The sequence below is a fragment of the Silene latifolia genome, chromosome 10 (genome assembly GCF_048544455.1).
Source record: "Silene latifolia isolate original U9 population chromosome 10, ASM4854445v1, whole genome shotgun sequence".
NCBI classification, from domain to species: domain Eukaryota; kingdom Viridiplantae; phylum Streptophyta; class Magnoliopsida; order Caryophyllales; family Caryophyllaceae; genus Silene; species Silene latifolia.
The window spans coordinates 132774366-132793550 of NC_133535.1; the positions used below are offsets into that span (position 1 = coordinate 132774366).

Below are 19185 nucleotides of genomic sequence, written 5' to 3' on the forward strand. Positions count from 1 at the left end.
GTACAAAAGTACATCGGAATATGGTAATAGAATATTTTCTAAAGAGATAGTAATATATGGACATTCATATAATATCTAAAGATATTTCCTAACATAAAAGTCTAAGATCTTCAATTAAGAAAAGTACAGTTACGAGGGAGAAAAATAAACAGATTTGGCGCCAATAGATAATTCATACTCGTAGTTGATACTTGAACAATTGAAGCCCCCTTTCTGTATTCTTTAAACCCTTGCTCTTCACCACATTTTTCCGTAGTCTCGGGATTAATTTTTTCCCATGTGTACGATTGATTAAAACCCTTATGGCATACTCTTGTGTTTTCTTATCTTCCAGTTTTATTTTATTTTATTACTTGACTATTTTGCATAACTGTAGTTGTTGAGATGGGTATGTCAGAATTTTAATCTGTAGTAAAGATATGAACAAGAATTATGAATTGGATATTTGTTAGTTTAGCTAAAGACTGGGAATCTAGATAGTGTATGCCAATTGTTCGACGAAATTCTTGTGAAAAAATCACGATGTTTGGGGAAAATGTAGCAAAGATGCAAAGGGGTACAGTTGATAGAATTTCGGATCTTCCGGATTTTATCCTGCATAATATTCTCCCAATACTCGATACCAAAGAGGTTTGTCGCGCTAGTGTATTGTCTAAGAGGTGGTATGATGTTTGGTCTTCTATTCCAGTTTTGGATTTCCAGCTTCAGTACTTTAAGGTACATTGGAACAGTTCGAAATATGATTTTAATTTTATTATGACACTGATACGATTCAGATTTCAGAGTTTTCTGGGGTTCATATATAGGACTATGTAAAGGTATTTCACTCAGAAGTATGGAATAATGAAACTTAACCTTGAGCTTCCTATGGTGAATGAAAATATAGAACTTTTGGTTGATAAATGGTTGAAGATTGTGGTGAAAAGTCAAATCGAGGAGTTGGAAATTGGAATTCAAGGCACATGATCAAACATTCACCAGACAACATGCTGTCTGAGATTCTATTTCGGTCAAAATCGTTGAAAGTTTTGACTTGTGGGAATGTAGTGATGCCATATTATGAGACCATGGAACTTATATCTCTCAAATATCACTTTTAGCCCCTTGGTTGAATTAGATATTACAATAGAAGAGATTGAAACACTTTCACTTCCTTGGACAAGAAAAGTGAACGAGGCAATCAAATTTGTTGATGGTGAAATAATGCAATTAAACTTCAAAGCTTCCCCACCTAGAACGTTTGTATACCATGGTCTCTTTTATAGTATTACGTGGCCATGGAGCATGAATGTGGTTGCGTTGAAGAGCTTGAAAAAGTTGGATATTGTTTGTGCTATTATAACAGATGATACAGTTTTTTAGTTGGCTCACGGGCTTGTAGCTTTAGAACGCTTAGTATTAGCTGCATGCACAAAGCTGAAATGCATTAAAGTCTCAAGCACTTCGCTCAAGGAACTTAAAATAGTTGAGGGCTTAGACTTAATAGAGGTTACAGTTGCAACTGTGAATTAGAGACCCCTCTCTTGTTGAGCAGAGTGCTAGCTAGATCATTGCAATGCTCAATTTTTCCTGTTGTTGGTGTTGGATTGTATCACTACAGTTTGGCTTCTTAAGCTAAAGGAGTTTCTCGTAGAAACAAACGCCTTCAAATCTTTGTTGATTGAGTTGCCTAGATCTCTCGAGGTATGACTTTATACCCGTTTGATGATTTATTTACTTGCCTAAGACTATGTTGGCTTCTGTAGATTGAGAATTTGAGATAGAGGAGGAGCAACTAAGGAATGTGGTTATTGGCCCGTCATACAGAGTCAAAGAGCTAAAGCTACGTGAAAAAAAGTGCTTGGGCCTCTACGGAATCTTCACTTACGGGATTTATGGATAGACTGTTTTGGTGTTGTCAGCCTGATATTCTGTCAATAACAAGTTCACATAATTTGACTGCTAAGGTATGTTGCTTGCTGTTGCCAGCCTAATATTCTTCCAAATAACTTGACTAACCATGCTATGTTGCATGGTGGTGTGCTCGTGTAGTAGTTGTCTGCTCTATTTGATTATCTGCTTTGCTGTCCTATGAAATTAACTTTACAGGTCTTGTTATCGCCGTAATTCAAAATCTCCCTTATAAAAATGGTAGAATTGGGATGCTTTGCTTTGATGCGAGGGGGTGGTGGAGGAACTTTACCCCTTGACATAATGCATCACCCTAAGCAGGTGTTGGGTGACTGTTCCACTTCTCATATAACCTCGTCAAGTGTGACTTGACATGACCCAACCCAACTGTATCATAACTCGTTGAATTCTTTGTTGGTTTTCTTGTTTATATTGATTATCTTTTTAGGTAAAATGTGACCCTAGATGGAATGGGTGTACTTCTTGATTTACATATATACTTCCTCCGTCCCGATCAATTGTTGTCAATTATTGTTCTTTGATTTGATACAAAGACCATTTTGGATGGTTACAAAACCTCTTTTCATCTTTCACCATTGGAAGAATACTCTTTCTTGTGAAAACTTGGAAAAGTCAATTATATTTGTTTTCTATCAATTGTCTTGACCTTGAAACCCTAGTTGACCCCTCTATAAAAGGAACACTCTTCTCATTCATTTCTTAAGACTTTTTCTGAGAATTTCAAAGTGTTTTAAAAGCTTAAAAGCATTTCTCTTGTTTTCAAAATATTCCAAGTCTTCAAGTGCAACAGTCTTTACTACCGTTGTTTTAAATATCATATTCTTTTATCTAGAATCGTTTGATCAATAAGTTGTCCTTATCAATTCTTCTTGAATCAGTTTGAGGAAACTTGATCGTGTAAACATACCAAGGTAGAGTGTCGAGTTCTTAGACGGAGTAATTTTTGAAATATTGTCGCAACCGGAGTAGGTTATTGGTCCTTTTTATTGTAAGGGCTTTAGGTTGTCGGAGTAGATCACTTAACTAATCAATAAAAAGAAGATTGGACTAGGCCCTTAGAGCGTTGGCCGAACCAATTCAAAAACATTGTGTTGATCTCTCGTTACTTTCAATTCCGGTGCATTTATTTTACTCGTACTTCATTTGCTTTCTTCTTTAACAACGATCCTGAATACTGTTGATTTGGTTTGTAGCCTTAATCTTATTTGTTAAGACAAACAACCAACAGTCAGAACAACCATTGTTTTTCATTTGAGCAATCTTCTTCAACAAACGTGATACACTTCTAATTACTCAATTTATTTGATGTATCCACTTGTTCCTTATATCATTAATCAGCTTACTTTAATTCAATAAAGATCAAATTGAAATTTTTTAAATAGTACCTAATTCACCCCTTCCCCTCTTAGGTACTTAGAATCATAAACTCTTCACTCTGTCTAGGTATCTTACATCTTTTTTTTTTCCCTAAATGTTTAGTTTAAGTCTTGTCTCTCTAACATGGCATCGAATCCTTGTACTTTGAGAGGTTGAATGAGCAATTGTGCCGTTTTTCTGACTTTCTTAAAAAAAAAAAAAAAAATTGGATATTAGTTATATCAATTGTATTGGTCTCGTATAATTAATATCGACTTGACTAAAAAAATCGACTGTTATGGTCCTAGTATAGGCCATGTGATGTACCGGTCAGATAATGGTACCAACTAATGGAGGGCTAATTATGAGAGGTGTGGCATAAATAGACCTCCAAGCTTGTAAAATACCCTTTAATAAACGAAACTTTTACAATGTGTTAGTCAGGGTGTTGAAGTTTGTGTGGCTATGTTGGTCGTGTGGTGCAAGGCGTTTTACTGGCGTGTTTGGGTTGTGAGAGGTTAAGTTCCTTGTGTTTGGGCATGTATTGCGGGGCTGAAACTGATGTAAAAGGGTGTTGGGACTGTCGTGTGTTGGTGAGGCGTGAGGTTATATATGGAGTCGGGGTTGGTGGTGAGTGAGGTTATAAATAGAGCCGAGGTTGGTTGTGCATTGAGTTTAAGTTAGAGAGTTACTCGGTTTTTGTGCGTGGGTCGGGTAAATAGAGGTTAGTGTACCACCATGTAAACATAAAATGCTTTTGAGTATAGATTAATACTCCGTAAATGTGCAGCTTTGATATTTAAACTAGAAGCATGGAATTGCGCAATTAAGTTGATTAAACCATTTAATTAGATAAATTGTATAATAATTAATACATTAGTGAGTTTACTAATAATTATTATGTGTTGTATGTTAAACTCAGTTGTTGTAGAGGAGCGTTTCTAAAGCTACTTTAGTTAAATATGATATATTAATAAGGTAAAGTTAATCCTTAGTAACTCCATACTTTATTAGTAAATTATGTGTTAGAGTCGAATTGTCGTGTGTATAAATTAAGTTTTGTTGGATAATAGAAGTTGGCTTGTGGTTTAAGACAGAGTTAAAAGTATGTAGCTTGAGATTATTGCTTTGGAGTTAGCCCCAAGGGGACAACTCATGGTTCAGTTGATCGCGTACCTCTTTAGTTCTTCTTCTAAGGGTAAATTCTAAAAGGGTGCACCCTCGGAATAAAGGGCAAGAGTTATCATATTATTATTCATAATTAGTGTTTGCTTCTATACAAGCAAATTAGTGTACGGGTCTAATTGAAAACAATTACTTGTATTGAAGCAACACTAATTATGAACATGTTAAATCTTTCATATAGATACTTATATAACATGGTATACCAAATGTACATAAAAATATAACGGAGAGCAATTATAACCAAGAGATTACATGACAGAGAGTTCATAGGAGAGCAGTTATAGCCAAGGTTCGCGCTAACTAAGATAAGCTAAGATGCTAATATCTAAAACATAGATCAGTTGTTGTAGTTATTTCGGTTGTGTTTGTTGTCCTCTTCCCTGACACCAATCTTCTATTTATATAGGATTTCCATATTATCCAAAAAGTGATGGTAACTGACATCTTTCGTAGCAACCGTTAATTAACCTCTGATTTGTAACTTCCCTTATATCAGCTCGCACTTATATCTTCGCTATAACGCCTGATCGCTTGGGCTTGGTCCACTCCAGATTCTTATTGTGTACTTGGTGTTGGAGCTTGTGTCCTCCACAAATTAGTGTGATAACATTTGTAAATCTCTTACAGGTTCACAAGGGTATACTTCGTATATTTAATCAGTTGATTAACGTTTACCTAATAACGGTTGGCTTGCTAGAAAGTTTGACGTTATTATCATACAGATGGCGGTGATCAACTGGTCCCTAAAGGTCGCACCTATAGGATGTGTTTGAGAAATGTGGTTATAGAAATATAATCACATTGATGCCCAAAATGACTAAAAAGTTAGTCAATGTGTTGATGAGATAATTATTTAATGAAAATTAAATAATATTAGTTGAGATTTAATTAATCATCAATTCGTAAATTAAATATAATAAGTTATATTTAGATAAATATATATAATGTTAGCTTGGACGAATTAATATGTTAATTCGTAATTAAATATAATCAGTTATATTTAATATCATCAAGATGAATGTGTCATAGTGGTAATAGTGAGGGTACACATACCTAAGATTTATTCTTTCCTAATTGACTCCAAATCTCGGTCAGTATAAGAAAGAAAGGGAGAGAATTATTCTACCCTAATTCTTTTTCTTGACCTAGCCTCCTCTCTCATCAGAAAAACACAAAACAACTAAATTTTACAGAAGATTTTAGATCGATTTCTAGCATAATCAAAGGGCATATCTCAGATCGTCTTGGGTGCAACTAATAGGCGAATATCAATTTTGATATTGCTCTGATACCACTTGTGGGAAATAATCTGTATATTTCCCTTAAACTAGAAGGATTATAACGAATTTAACAATGATGATTAAAGGTCATAAACAAAATACATAAACAAAGTATAAGGATTTAGAATTAAATTTTTTTATTTTTTTTATTTTGGCCAATTAGTTATTGTGAATCGGTTCACAATTTTATGATACCGAGTTATTTTAAAGCGGTTTAAAATTTTGACGGATAGGAATTCATATTACAAGTTTAATATGGATTGAAATGAAATTAATGTGATTAAATTGCGGAATTGTCACTTAATTTAATTTAAATAGGTGGTTTGGATAAATTAATCAACATAATTAATGAATTGTGTAATGTATGTTTAATTTATTTTTAGTTGATGCTTTTAATTTTGTTGAATGAATCGAATGAATGAATTTTATTTACGTATTTAATTTTTGCAATCAGTTGTATTATGTAATACTTAGTGTGGCCTTAGTCAATCATGTTTTCGTAATGAAGGAAACATGATTTTTATGTAATTATGAGATCTCGAATCTCCTTTTTTTTAGTTTTGGGTTTTTGAAATTAGAATGTAATTAATAGGTTAATTATGTAATTTTAATTATTGTAATTTCAAAGAAGACTAAAGATGAAGATTCAAGCTCACTCCCGCTACATGGATCAAGATGGAACATCAAGACAAGCTTCTCGGGTCCAATGATGGATTCCAAACTTGTATTTATTGTTCATTTTGATAGGATAGGCCACACTAGGACTTTTACTGTTTTTTTTACGTTTTTTTCATTTTATTGCTTTTCATTCACATGCTAGTAATTGCATCATATTCCGCCTAAAACCAAACCACCTACTACTAAAATGCATGAAAATTGACTCATATAGTTGTTTGTTAGTTTTCATGGACATGCAGATGTCACAGTCTATAAGCCATCACTTTAGTTTAAATCATTCTCGCATGCTAGATTATAGTTCACTTAAAATGAATTAAAAATAGTGATGGGATCTTCCTCTAAAAACGGAAATTGAGATTAGTCTTTATAAGGGCAAACATCTATGAGTCCCTTCTTCGTCGGTAGGCCTAATATGACCCCTTCTACGTTGGATAAGTAGTTGTGTTGACTTAGTTTACCTCAACATCATAGTCCGAAAAGTTTCTCGTGATTATGATGGACTAAAGATAGAATTTACAAAAATTTATCGACCAGGAATTCTAACGGTAGAATTAGCTAACAGGTTAGCTTATCAATTTACAGAGAATTGAGTCTTGGGGTCATTTATATAATTCTTGAGAGAGGTCAATTGTATAAATGTTTTTGAGTTTTCGCGTTATGACATTAGTTCATTAGACTTAAAATAAAAACGATGCATGCTTATTATTTTATTCTTCTTTCGCAGTAAAGAACACGCTTATTATCAATAATACTGTTACAACAAATGGCTGGAAATAACGCAATCCCAATGCCTAGTGCCACACTAGATCGTTCATCCTGGCTAAAAGTATTCATGGACCAAATGAATCGGTCCACGCGATCGAAGAATGATGGGTCCAACTTTGCGGACCGGGAGGCGGCACTACGGAATGCCGCCATTGCGACGGTAAGCTCGGTATTTAATCGAGCCAATACCGGTCAACCCAGGCCCAAATGCAGGAGCCAACGAGTCACTCGCTTATAGTGATTTCGTTATGGAAGCGGGTTCGATAAAGAACGTACTCATCTTTGCAATGGAAACCAATTTGCAGAGACGCTTCATTGCCCAAGGTGCAAACAAGATTTTCACCACGCTCACTAATGAGTTCTCAAAGGCACCGAGAATCATCACATATGAGCATACCTGTCGCTTCTTTGATGCGAAACTCCAGAAGGGCCAACCGGTTAGCCCACACATTCTTCACATGATTGAGAATGTCGAGAAACTGGAGTCACTGAATTGTAGAATCAGTGAGAGCATTGTCATTGACCGAATGCTTCATTCTCTTCACGATGGTTTTGCCCTTTTCAGGGCGAACTACTACATGAATGACTTGAAAAAGAGTCCTCATGAGCTACACTCCCTTCTCGTACAGACCGAGAAGGATATGAAATTGAGTGGGAGCATGAAGCACCATGTTCTCACGATTCACAACAAGAGTAAAGGTAAGGGCAAGGCTCATGGCGACCTAGCTGTAGGTAAGCCAAAGTTCAAGAAACCAGGAAACGGTAAGAGTGCGCCTGGTGAGACTAGTGGCTCACAGGGCAAGACAAAGAGCAAGGGCGGTGACATAGAGTGCCACCATTGTCACAAGACTGAACATTGGAGGAGGAACTGTCCCGTCTACCGTGAGGACATCAAGGCAGGCCGCGTCGTTCCTGTTGGTATGTCATCTTATATTCATATGATTGAGATTAACCATGCAAGTTTCGGAACTTGGGTACTAGATACTGGTTGTGGTTCTCATCTGTGTAATCATTTGCGGGGCCTAAAGAACATCATACCTCTCGAAAAAGGTGATGTGGACCTGCGAGTCGGGAATGGAGCACGAGTTGCTGCTGCCTCGAAGGGAACATATGTAATCCAACTCCCTAGTGGTTTTGAGTTATCTTTAAATAACTGTTACTATGTACCCAGTTTATTTAAGAATATTATTTAAGTTTCCGTACTTGCTAAAGACGGTTTTACATTTTCAATAAAGGACAATAGTTGTATTTTCTCTTTTAATGAAATGATTTATGGCAAAGCAGTTTCCATGAATGGAATTTATATCTTAGATCAAACCACGGAAGTATTACACATGAATAATAAGAAATTAAAGGTTGGTGACAAAGATCAAACCTATCTATGGCATTGTCGAATGGGACACATAAATGAGAAACGCGTAAAGAAACTCGTCGATAATGGGACTATTCCCTCATTCGGATTTTCTGCATATGGCACGTGTGAATCACGTCTCATTGGCAACATGACTCGAATTTCCTTCAAAGGTGTTGGAATGCGCGCTAGTGACCTATTAGGACTCATACATACGGACGTATGTGGACCTATGTCAATTACCGCTAGAGATGGCTATAGATATTTTATCACTTTCACGGACGATTTGAGTAGATACGGATATGTCTACTTAATGAAGCATAAAAGTGAGTCCTTTGAGAAATTCAAGGAATACCAGAATAGGGTACAGAACCAACTGGGTAGAAAGATTAAAGCACTCCGTTCAGATCGGGGTGGCGAATATCTTTCAAATGAGTTTGATCAACACCAAAGACTGTGGACTCGTTTTGCGATTAACTCCACCGGAACACCTCAATTGAATGGTGTGTCCGAACGGAGAAATCGAACCTTACTTGATATGGTTCGATCCATGATGAGTCACACGGTAGTGCCTGATTCAGTATGGGGTTATGCTCTTTTGTCAGCTGCTCTTATACTTAACCGAAGTCCGTCTAAAGCTGTCGACAAGACTCCATATGAAATGTGGAAGGGAACGGTCCCCAACTTGTCCTTTATTCGGGTTTGGGGCTGCGAGGCTTATGTCAAGTGGAGACACGAGGATAAGCTCGGCCCGCGATCGGTCAAGACATACTTTATAAGTTATCCAAAAGGAACATTTGGTCATTACTTCTATTCGCCTACCGAACATCGAGTTTTTGTTGCGGCTAGTGCGACGTTTTTAGAGAAAGAATTTCTCGAGAACAAGACGAGTAATAGAACCTTCGAGCTGTCGGAGATTCCAGAACCAACGACCGAGGAACAGATGGAGGAAGCTGTACCTCCAACTGATGATACGGTTAATATTCCTGAGGAACCTAGGAGGTCGGGTAGAGACTCTCATCCTCCGGACAGATACATTGGTATGGTCGAGGAGAATGACGTTTTACTTCTGGAAAGTAATAAACCCGCAACCTATAAAGGTGTTATGGCCTGTTCCGACTCAAAGCTATGGCTTGAAGCCATGCAATCCGAGATGGACTCCATGTATGAGAATAACGTATGGGATCTAGTTGATTTACCTAATAACGTAAAACCTCTACATTGCAAATGGCTTTACAAAATAAAGCGTTCTGTAGACGCGCAACCAGATATCTATTAGGCACGACTTGTGGCAAAAGGTTTCACTCAAGTGCAAGGATTGCATTATGATGAGATTTTTGCACCTGTAGTCATGTTACGTTCCATTCGGATAATCTTAGCGATTGCCGCATTTCATGATTATGAGATTTGGCAAATGGATGTGAAAACCGCCTTCTTAAACGGTTATTTGGAGGAAGAGTTGTACATGGTGCAACCCGAAGGTTTCATAGATCCTAAGCATCCTAAGAAAGTATGCAAGCTTAAGCGTTCCATTTATGGACTTAAGCAAGCTTCTCGGAGTTGGAATCATAGTTTCGACCAAGTGATAAAAGAGTATGGCTTTATTCGACCGGTCGAAGAACCATGCTTATATATCAAGTCGAGTGGGAGCAAGATTGTATTCTTGATATTGTATATCGATGACATACTCTTGATTGGGAATGACATTCCTCTCCTTTCTTCGGTTAAAGAATGGTTGAAGAACCATTTCTAGATGAAAGATCTGGGTGAGGCACAGCGTATTTTGGGAATCCGTATCTACCGAGATAGATCACGACGGACGTTATCACTTAGTCAGGAGTCTTATCTAGATAAGGTTCTTGAGAGGTTCAGCATGACCAACTCCAAGAAGGGGAACCTTCCTATGACGACTGGGATGCAGTTGAGCAAGTCTCAGTCACCCACGACGCCTGAAGGTATTGAGCGCATGAGTCGTGTTCCTTATGCTTCTGCAATAGGATCGATCATGTATGCCATGATATTCACACGTCCAGACGTGGCATATGCATTGAGTATGACGAGTCGGTACCAAAAGACTCCAGGTGAAACACACTGGATAGCAGTCAAAAATATCCTCAAGTACCTACGGAGGACTAAGGATTGGGTATTGACTTATGGAGGCGATACTAAGCTATGCGCAACCGATTCTGTGCAGATGCTAGCTTCCAAACGGATCGAGATGATTCAAAATCTCAGTCCGGGTTCGTTTTCACTCTTAATGGTGCTGCGGTCAACTGGAAGAGTTCCAAACAGAGTGTTGTAGCAGATTCTACTACTGAATCCGAGTACTATGCCGCTTCGGAGGCAGCAAAGGAAGCGATATGGATGCGTCAATTCTTACAAGAGCTTTCGGTAGTTCCTAGTTCGAATGACCCGATCACCATCTATTGTGACAATAGAGGTGCCATCTTCCAGGCTAAGGAGCCAAAGTCTAGCAACAAATCTAGACATGTACTTCGGAAGGCTCACCTGATCCGTGATTACGTGGAGCAAGAAGAGATAGTGATTGACAAGATTGCGACGGATGATAACATCGCAGATCCTCTTACCAAACCGTTGAATTATGATAAGCATGTAGGGCATGTTAATTCCATGAGAATTAAACATGTTCCTGAGTTGTAGTACTTGATTATGAATTTGATACATTATCTTTTTCATATACTATTTATAACTTCATCGTTTTATATATATAATATTTTCTTTTTCATGTGGATTGTACTGACAACTTTGAACTCCACAAAGTGAACTGAATTACATTATATTTGTTTTGGTCCGTAATCGCCAATGTGAGCTGATAACTCCGGCTATTATATTGTGCAGTCGATTGATGGTGGGTTCAACGAGCCATAAGTCAAACGGTTGACTGATTGATCACAGATGCGAGATTATGACGATACCTCGTAGGACAACTTTTTGTGACAACGTAATGGAGTCCTAAATGTTTAAAAACATTCGGTGCCAGGTTGTGGATAGGACATCCATTGTGTTCCTAGAGTCGATTCTTTTGACTATCGACTGTCTCTTGAGATTAAGGCAGTTTTTGGGTGACTTTGGTTTGTTTCTCACGGTCTGCCGTAACTGGAGGCTAAGTAGATTTTTTCTGGGTCATTTCATACTGTGCTTACATCTGCAGGATTCGAGTTGAGGAAAATATCCAACCCTTATCAAGTATAGTTATTTCTCAGGGGCCAGGGCCACTCGAGGAGTTGTAACTGAAATGCATGGCCATGCTCGAATGTTGATTCGTTATCAGTTAAGTTACTCTCTAGTCGGGGAAACCACCCTTGATGATGATCGCTTCTAAAATACGACCTTTGTGAATACGTATTTGCAAATTGTTTTACATTGAGTGGGAGAAATTTTATAGGATATGAGAATCGGTTATCGCACATACACTTGTGAGGACAAGTGGGAGTTTGTTGGAGCTTGTGTCCTCCACAAATTAGTGTGATAACATTTGTAAATCTCTTACAGGTTCACAAGGGTATACTTCGTATATTTAATCAGTTGATTAACGTTTACCTAATAACGGTTGGCTTGCTAGAAAGTTTGACGTTATTATCATACAGATGGCGGTGATCAACTGGTCCCTAAAGGTCACACCTATAGGATGTGTTTGAGAAATGTGGTTATAGAAATATAATCACATTGATGCCCAAAATGACTAAAAAGTTAGTCAATGTGTTGATGAGATAATTATTTAATGAAAATTAAATAATATTAGTTGAGACGAATTAACTGTCAATTCGTAAATTAAATATAATGAGTTATATTTAATTAAATATATATAATGTTAGCTTGGACGAATTAATCTGTTAATTCGTAATTAAATATAATCAGTTATATTCAATATCATCAAGATGAATGTGTCATAGTGGTAATAGTGAGGGTACACATACCTAAGATTTATTCTTTCCTAATTGACTCCAAATCTCGGTCAATATAAGAAAGAAAGGGAGAGAATTATTCTACCCTAATTCTTTTTCTTGACCTAGCCTCCTCTCTCATCAGAAAAATACAAAAACAACTAAATTTTACAGAAGATTTTAGATCGATTTCTAGCATAATCAAAGGGCATATCTCAGATCGTCTTGGGTGCAACTAATAGGCGAATATCAATTTTGATATTGTTCTTAGGCCAATTTTGCTAGGACCGAAGGTTAATTCTAAATCCTTATACTTTGTTTATGTATTTTGTTTATGACCTTTAATCATCATTGTTAAATTCGTTATAATCCTTCTAGTTTAAGGGAAGTATACAGATTATTTCCCACACTTTGGCCATCCTTTTATTGGAAAAACACCTAGAAAACCAAACACCCCGAAAAAAAGGGTACCAATGGTGTAAGGTCGACGACTTATTTGGAAAAAGGAAGTGATGTTTCGAAAAAATAATTGGCTTGGGTGTAATCCCCTATAAATCTAGTGCAAAACAGTGGCGAAAACATTGTCGAATGGAATTAAAAACACAATGATAAAACTAAATAATCAAACTCTGATTAAAATAAAATAATCCAGGGGAAACATTCCCGAAAAGGTGAGCCATACGACTGCAACTTTTGATAAAAAGGGCGAAAATTTAAAACCTCAAAATATGTTCAACAAAAACCGAAGTAAAACGAAAGCATAAGAGTAGGATTTACTACTCACTAGCTCACACCAGATCCCCATCAAAACCATCACATGTCATGTTATAGACATAACAACCACAATAAGTGGCGATTAACTCACGCGTTTTTCCAGCCACATTTCATCAAGTTAAAACAAGTAAATGCTAAAATTATCAAATACTTAAAAACTGAAACCTTTAACAAATCATAATATGTTTAAAAACATAATTAAGTATTGAACAATTATAAACCAAATCAAAGTTCAAAAACAACAAACTGTAAGATACCAATATCAATATACTTCTTATGGAAAACCAGCTTAATATCTTAGTATAGATTTTTACTCGAACTATGCTACAGTACCGCAGTACCAAACTAGCTTCGGAACTCAGTGTTACGTTGTCGGTGACTAATTCCAAGTTTTCGAGGCTCAATGTCACGATGTCGGTAACCAACTCCAAGTCCTAGCTAGGCTACTCAACCAATAATAGAGCGGCGTCTTAGTCCGCAGTGCAAAGCACTAGTTTAAGGTATGTACATATCTTTTGAGGTCTCATTTGACACACAGTTGGACCACTGATAATCCAAATCAGTGTTATTTAGCTGATGGCAAAATCTAAGCATATCCTAAGCTATTATTCTAAACTTATACCAAATTTTTTAATAAGTTATTTAAAATTTACTGCATGAATAATCATTATTCAAATCTTCTTTAAAAGGAAACCTTCCACATTTAGTAACTTCCAAAAATAAAAAATTTCCAAACTTAGAAACTTCTTGAAATAATAACTTCCTAAAATTAGTAACATCTTAGGGCTTGTTTGGTTGTCCATTCAATTCACGGGAATTCTAAAATCTCATGAATTGTGGTTTTTGGAGTTTGTTTGGTTATCCCATTTTTTTATAAAATGGGAAAGTTTCAAATTCCATAGGAGTTTCCAGCTCCTACATGATGGGGGGATTTAACTATCTACCCCCTCATGGTCATTGAAAACTCCTAGGAGACAAACTACAGCATGAGCAACCAAACGTATTATTTCATTCATGTGAATTTTGATGTAAGAAATAAAATCACGTGCATTACAAATTAACAAATCAATTTAATTTTTGTATGAACCAAACGAGGCCTGAATATAGGAACTTTAAAACAAAGCAATTATATTTAAATAAAATAAAATATTAAAATATTTTAAAAAAAGGTAAAATAGACATTCTGGACTCGTGTGAGAAATGACCATAACGCCCTTTTCCAAACTTTAGTCTCAAAACTATTATTTACCTGATTTGACTAAAACAGTGTTGTATTTATATAAAATCGATTTTAACTCCCATACTCATGAAATTTTACATGATTACTTATTATAACAACTATGACTAGGATGTAAAATTTTGTAAACATGTCTTTGGTATTTTAACCGAATTAAAATCCAGATTATCATAAAAACCGGAAAACACCATTTTACTAACTAAAAATAGTTTCTGCCCAAATTAATTACCAATAAATTTTTTATTATTCTGAAATGTTGTATAAATTCAAAAATATATTTTCCATCAACCATAAAAACAATTTACTATAATTGTATCATTAAAACAGCCAAAACAATGTTTAACCAACTAAAAATAGATTTCGACTAAAACCGTTTACAACAAAATTTATACCATTCTAAAATGCATTATTAGAGACATTAGAATAGTTTTATTAGATTTAAAATATCAAAAATTATTTAATACCAATTAAAACCCAATTCGGCCAAAACAACATTTTATCTATAAAAATTATCATTTGAATTAAAGAATGAAACTTTTATAATATTAAGTATTAAAATATACCATAGGATCAGAATAAAAGTATCAAAATGAAATTTAACCATGTTTAGTGTTTTAGAACCCTAAAACTCGATATATTGCGATTATAACAATAACAACATCAAATATAATAAAAAAGGGTTATTTCACAAGAATAATCCAAACTATGTCTCCCCTTCTCATATTAATCCTAACTATTGTTTAACTTAGAATAAGTCATACTATTAACCTCAGCTTCCTATAACACACTCAGTAACCAACTACCTGTTAATAAGGTCAAGCCTTACATAGAAATAAAAAAGAAAAGGGTTATTCCCATTGGTACCCTCGAGTTATCCACTTTTCTCACTGGTACCCTCGCTCACCTTTTCATAATCTCCAATTATACCTCTTAACTTTCTTCTTTACTCCCAACTATTACCATAACTATTTTCCGTCAAATACTTCCGTTAGATTTTGGACAACGTGTACTATATATCTCCCTCCCAAAATCCACGATTAAAATTCATATATTCCTGCTACCTCTGCTTGTTTGCCCTATTCAACTTCCTCTTTGCCCTATTCAACTTCCTCTACTTGTTTTTCTGATTCTTCGTCAAATTTATCAACACACACGAGTGGCAAGTCACATATCAAACTGCAAAAGAGGGGAGAAATGCAAGGTAAGATTATCAATCGTTGTAACAAGATGAATGGCAAGTCACATATCAAACTTTTTGACTCACTAGAAGACTTAAAGGGTGCAATTTTGGGCAATACTGAAACAGAATTTGCAGCTGAAATTGTCAACACCCAGACATCAGCAGCGGCTTCAGTCCATGGTTCATCAAGCAAGGTTCATAAGAGGAAGACAAGATGAAGAATTGCTGATATAATAGTAGTTGATTTTGTATTATGACTGATATGGAATGCTAGTTAGCAAGAAGATCAATCTCCTTTATGTCTTTAGCAGTTGCTGTAATGTTTTGTTTTGGTTCTAAAACAAGAAATTGGCATGTGTTTACAAACAAGAAGACAAGATCAAGAATTGTTGCTATGAAACATGAAAGTTTTTGTTTGAGAAACACATTCATCTACTGTCAAATTTGCTAGATTCCCTCCTTTAATTCCAAGTATCTAGCTTCAGCCTTTAATTACTACACAAAAGCTCTATTAAGACGGTATTATCCGTCTTAAGCTTAAGACATGTCAAATAGCATACGACTTGTCTTACCTATTCAAGTGGTAGATTATTTGACCCGTTTTAATCTTAAGACGGATATATCCGTCTTAAAAGAGATTTATTGTACATCACATTTATCATTCTCCAAAAAGAATCAGAAACAATAGACTAGTGATTTGTTATTAAACCCAACAAAGAAAACCATAGAAATTGCAAATTTAAACATGAAAAACAATCATGGTACAAATGATTAAAACTTAGAAGATGTCAGACAAACCTGGAAAAGAGAAATTGAGTTATTCATCTTCTAATTGGAGATATCAACGAATGTCGAGAATCAAATAGAGTATATTTAGTATAGTGAACAAGATGAAGTGTTGAGGATTAATCTAGTACTCCACAGCCAAGTTTTTCGAGAATCAAATGAAGTATATTCAGTATATTAGTCGTATATAGAAAGTTAAAATGAGATGTCATCACCATAGCCAAACTGCGAAAGGAAAATGAGGTAGGCTTACCTTATGTACAGTGAGCTTTTAGAGTGGACTTTGGGAGAGAGAGAATGTACATTTAGCAGCTGAGTCACAAAATCTAACGGAAGTGTTTGACGGAAAATAGTTATGGTAACAGTTGGGAGTAAAGAAGAAAATTAAGGGGTATGATTGGAGATTATGAAAAGGCGAGGGTACCAGTGAGAAAAGTGGATAACTCGAGGGTACCAATGGGAATAACCCAAAAGAAAAAAAATCATCAAAACAACAAGAAGATCAACTATGTACCAAAAAAAAAAAAGAAGATCAACCGACTAACTCATCCTCTTCAACCCTATATCTCCTCTAACACAATCAGACAATCACCAAATACCAAAAATAATAACTCCCACACCACCGTCCATCACCAACCCCTCATCTCATGTTCTTCGCTCCTGACAACATCTCCCGTCTTCGCCGCAACCCACCAACAACAACAACAAACCTTGTGATAAACAATACTTCACAGAATCAATCAAAAACAACAATTAACAAACGGAAGCGGCAGATTTGAATTCGAAACTCCATGAAATCAGCTATGCACATGTAGCAGTAATTTTTTTCTCTTGCTATTTTTTCTCAAGTGGGTATTTTTTTAGTAGTTTAATGACTATGCAAAAATGGTAGATCAACAAATTAGTGATGTACATGTAGCGGTTGTAGCAGTTGAAGAAGATAAAGATGAATTTACAAGAGGAGGTGAAGATGGTACAAATGATAATTGATGAATCAATAGTGAATATACATTTTAAGTGTATTTCTGTAAATGGGTTTGGGATAATGTGTTCTGGATTTGGTAAATTGTGGTCTGGGTATTAAATTAAAGGAAAAGGTGGATTAAAGTTTGTTTGGGTTGCAGTGGTTAATTTGTTGGACACAATTGGTGTTGTAGGTGAGTTGTATCATATAATAGGTTAAAAACGAGTAAACTATTCTGGAGTTGATAGAATTTATGTGGATATGAAGTTGATAGAATTTTGGGAAATCAATGGTGATTGTTTATGTGAGTGATGGTGGTGGGAGTATAGGGAAGAAGTGAATGGCAGTGCCCGCAGTGGTAGTAGCAGTAAAGGGGAGAAGCAAACATTTTTTGGTTTAAGAACATAACAACGAAGAATAGAACGAGGGAGAAGATGATGAATGGGACCCACCAGCACCTGTTACATTACCGTTCTAGCCAGTCAAAAATTGCATCAGTTCAATACAGGAAAAATGAGGTCACAGTTCAGATTATTATGAGTTAAACAATGGTTTGGATTAATACGAGGAGGGGCATAGTTTGGATTATTCTTATGAAATAACCTTAAAAAATATTAAATATGATAAACAAATAAATAAAATATATTTTGACATATAATGAAATATCAGAAACTTTCATGCCAAAATAACAAATTTTCGAGACATATAAATTATATATCATAAATTTGTTACAAGAACGATAATGTGAAAAATAAGAAACTACTCAACAATAACTAATGAAATACCGAGTCATAACCTTAAGAGTTACCTTGTTCCGGATCCGACTCAATAAAATGCTAGTCTTCAGGTAGATTCTTTACAACACTTCGTTTCCGAAACCAATCTGACTATTTGTCCCAAAAGTTAGCCCACAACAAAGACGTATAAAAGGATGAGTAAATAGGAAAAAAGTGATGATGGTGTACCAAGCCTACCAAATCAATTGGACATAGTTAGTAAACGAAACATAAGGTAAAGAAACAACAAGATACTTTGTACAGAATATTAATATTAATGATGCCGAGGGATGACAAATGATGAGTAAATCATTGAGGATTGTATACTAGAAGATAAAGGACAAATACTATGGGTATTTCATAGTATGACCTAAGAAAGTCGAAGAATTAGTACTGAATGGAGGCAGGGAGATCGAGAAATCTATAGAAATTTTTGTAGGGTTTGTATCCTTATTTTGTGAACGAGGAATGCGAATGGGGACATTTTTGTAATGCAAATAAGAGGAGTGGTTAAATAAAATAAATAACAAATAAATTTCTTTAATCACTCCTAACAACCGGTCAAGCTAGAGTAGGAGACAAAGATTTAAAATGAATTTGTGATCATAAAATGGGGCATTTGATTAAATAGTCGGTCCAAGAAGAAATCAGACTAAAAATCGACTTAAAAAGAATCAACGGTTTAAACAAAAACCGATAAATTTTAAATTTTAAATTTAAATACTACTTATAAAAATAAAATAAATGAGATTAGAAAAGTACGGATGTTACAATCTTCCCTTCTTTTAAAAAATTTCAACCTCGAAACTTAAAATTTTAAAACTGAAAACTCAAAAAAGGAAACACACTTGTAAAAATGTCTGGTGACAAAGACACATGAAAATTGAATATCCGACCAAAATAAATTATTGGATGTCAAAAGATATAATGGAAAGTAATAGTCTTATCCATTGAAACGTAAGGGTGCTTGTTACAGACAAGAAACTTAACGATCCACCTCAAAGACAAATGAAAATAGCGAGACAAAATTTTCATCA

At 35.4% G+C, this 19185-nt stretch overlaps 2 protein-coding genes across 2 annotated transcripts in view; both read left to right on the top strand.

The window, feature by feature from the left end:
* The window catches only part of LOC141605971 (uncharacterized), a 168395-nt gene that overhangs the window by 17273 nt on the left and 131937 nt on the right, over positions 1–19185 (top strand). The window lies entirely within an intron of this gene.
* LOC141608254 (putative F-box/LRR-repeat protein At5g02700) lies at positions 523–1362 on the top strand. Its single transcript, XM_074427617.1, has 3 exons — positions 523–717; positions 832–958; positions 1118–1362. The coding sequence occupies exons 1-3, from the start codon at positions 523–525 to the stop codon at positions 1360–1362; spliced, it is 567 nt and encodes a 188-aa protein (XP_074283718.1).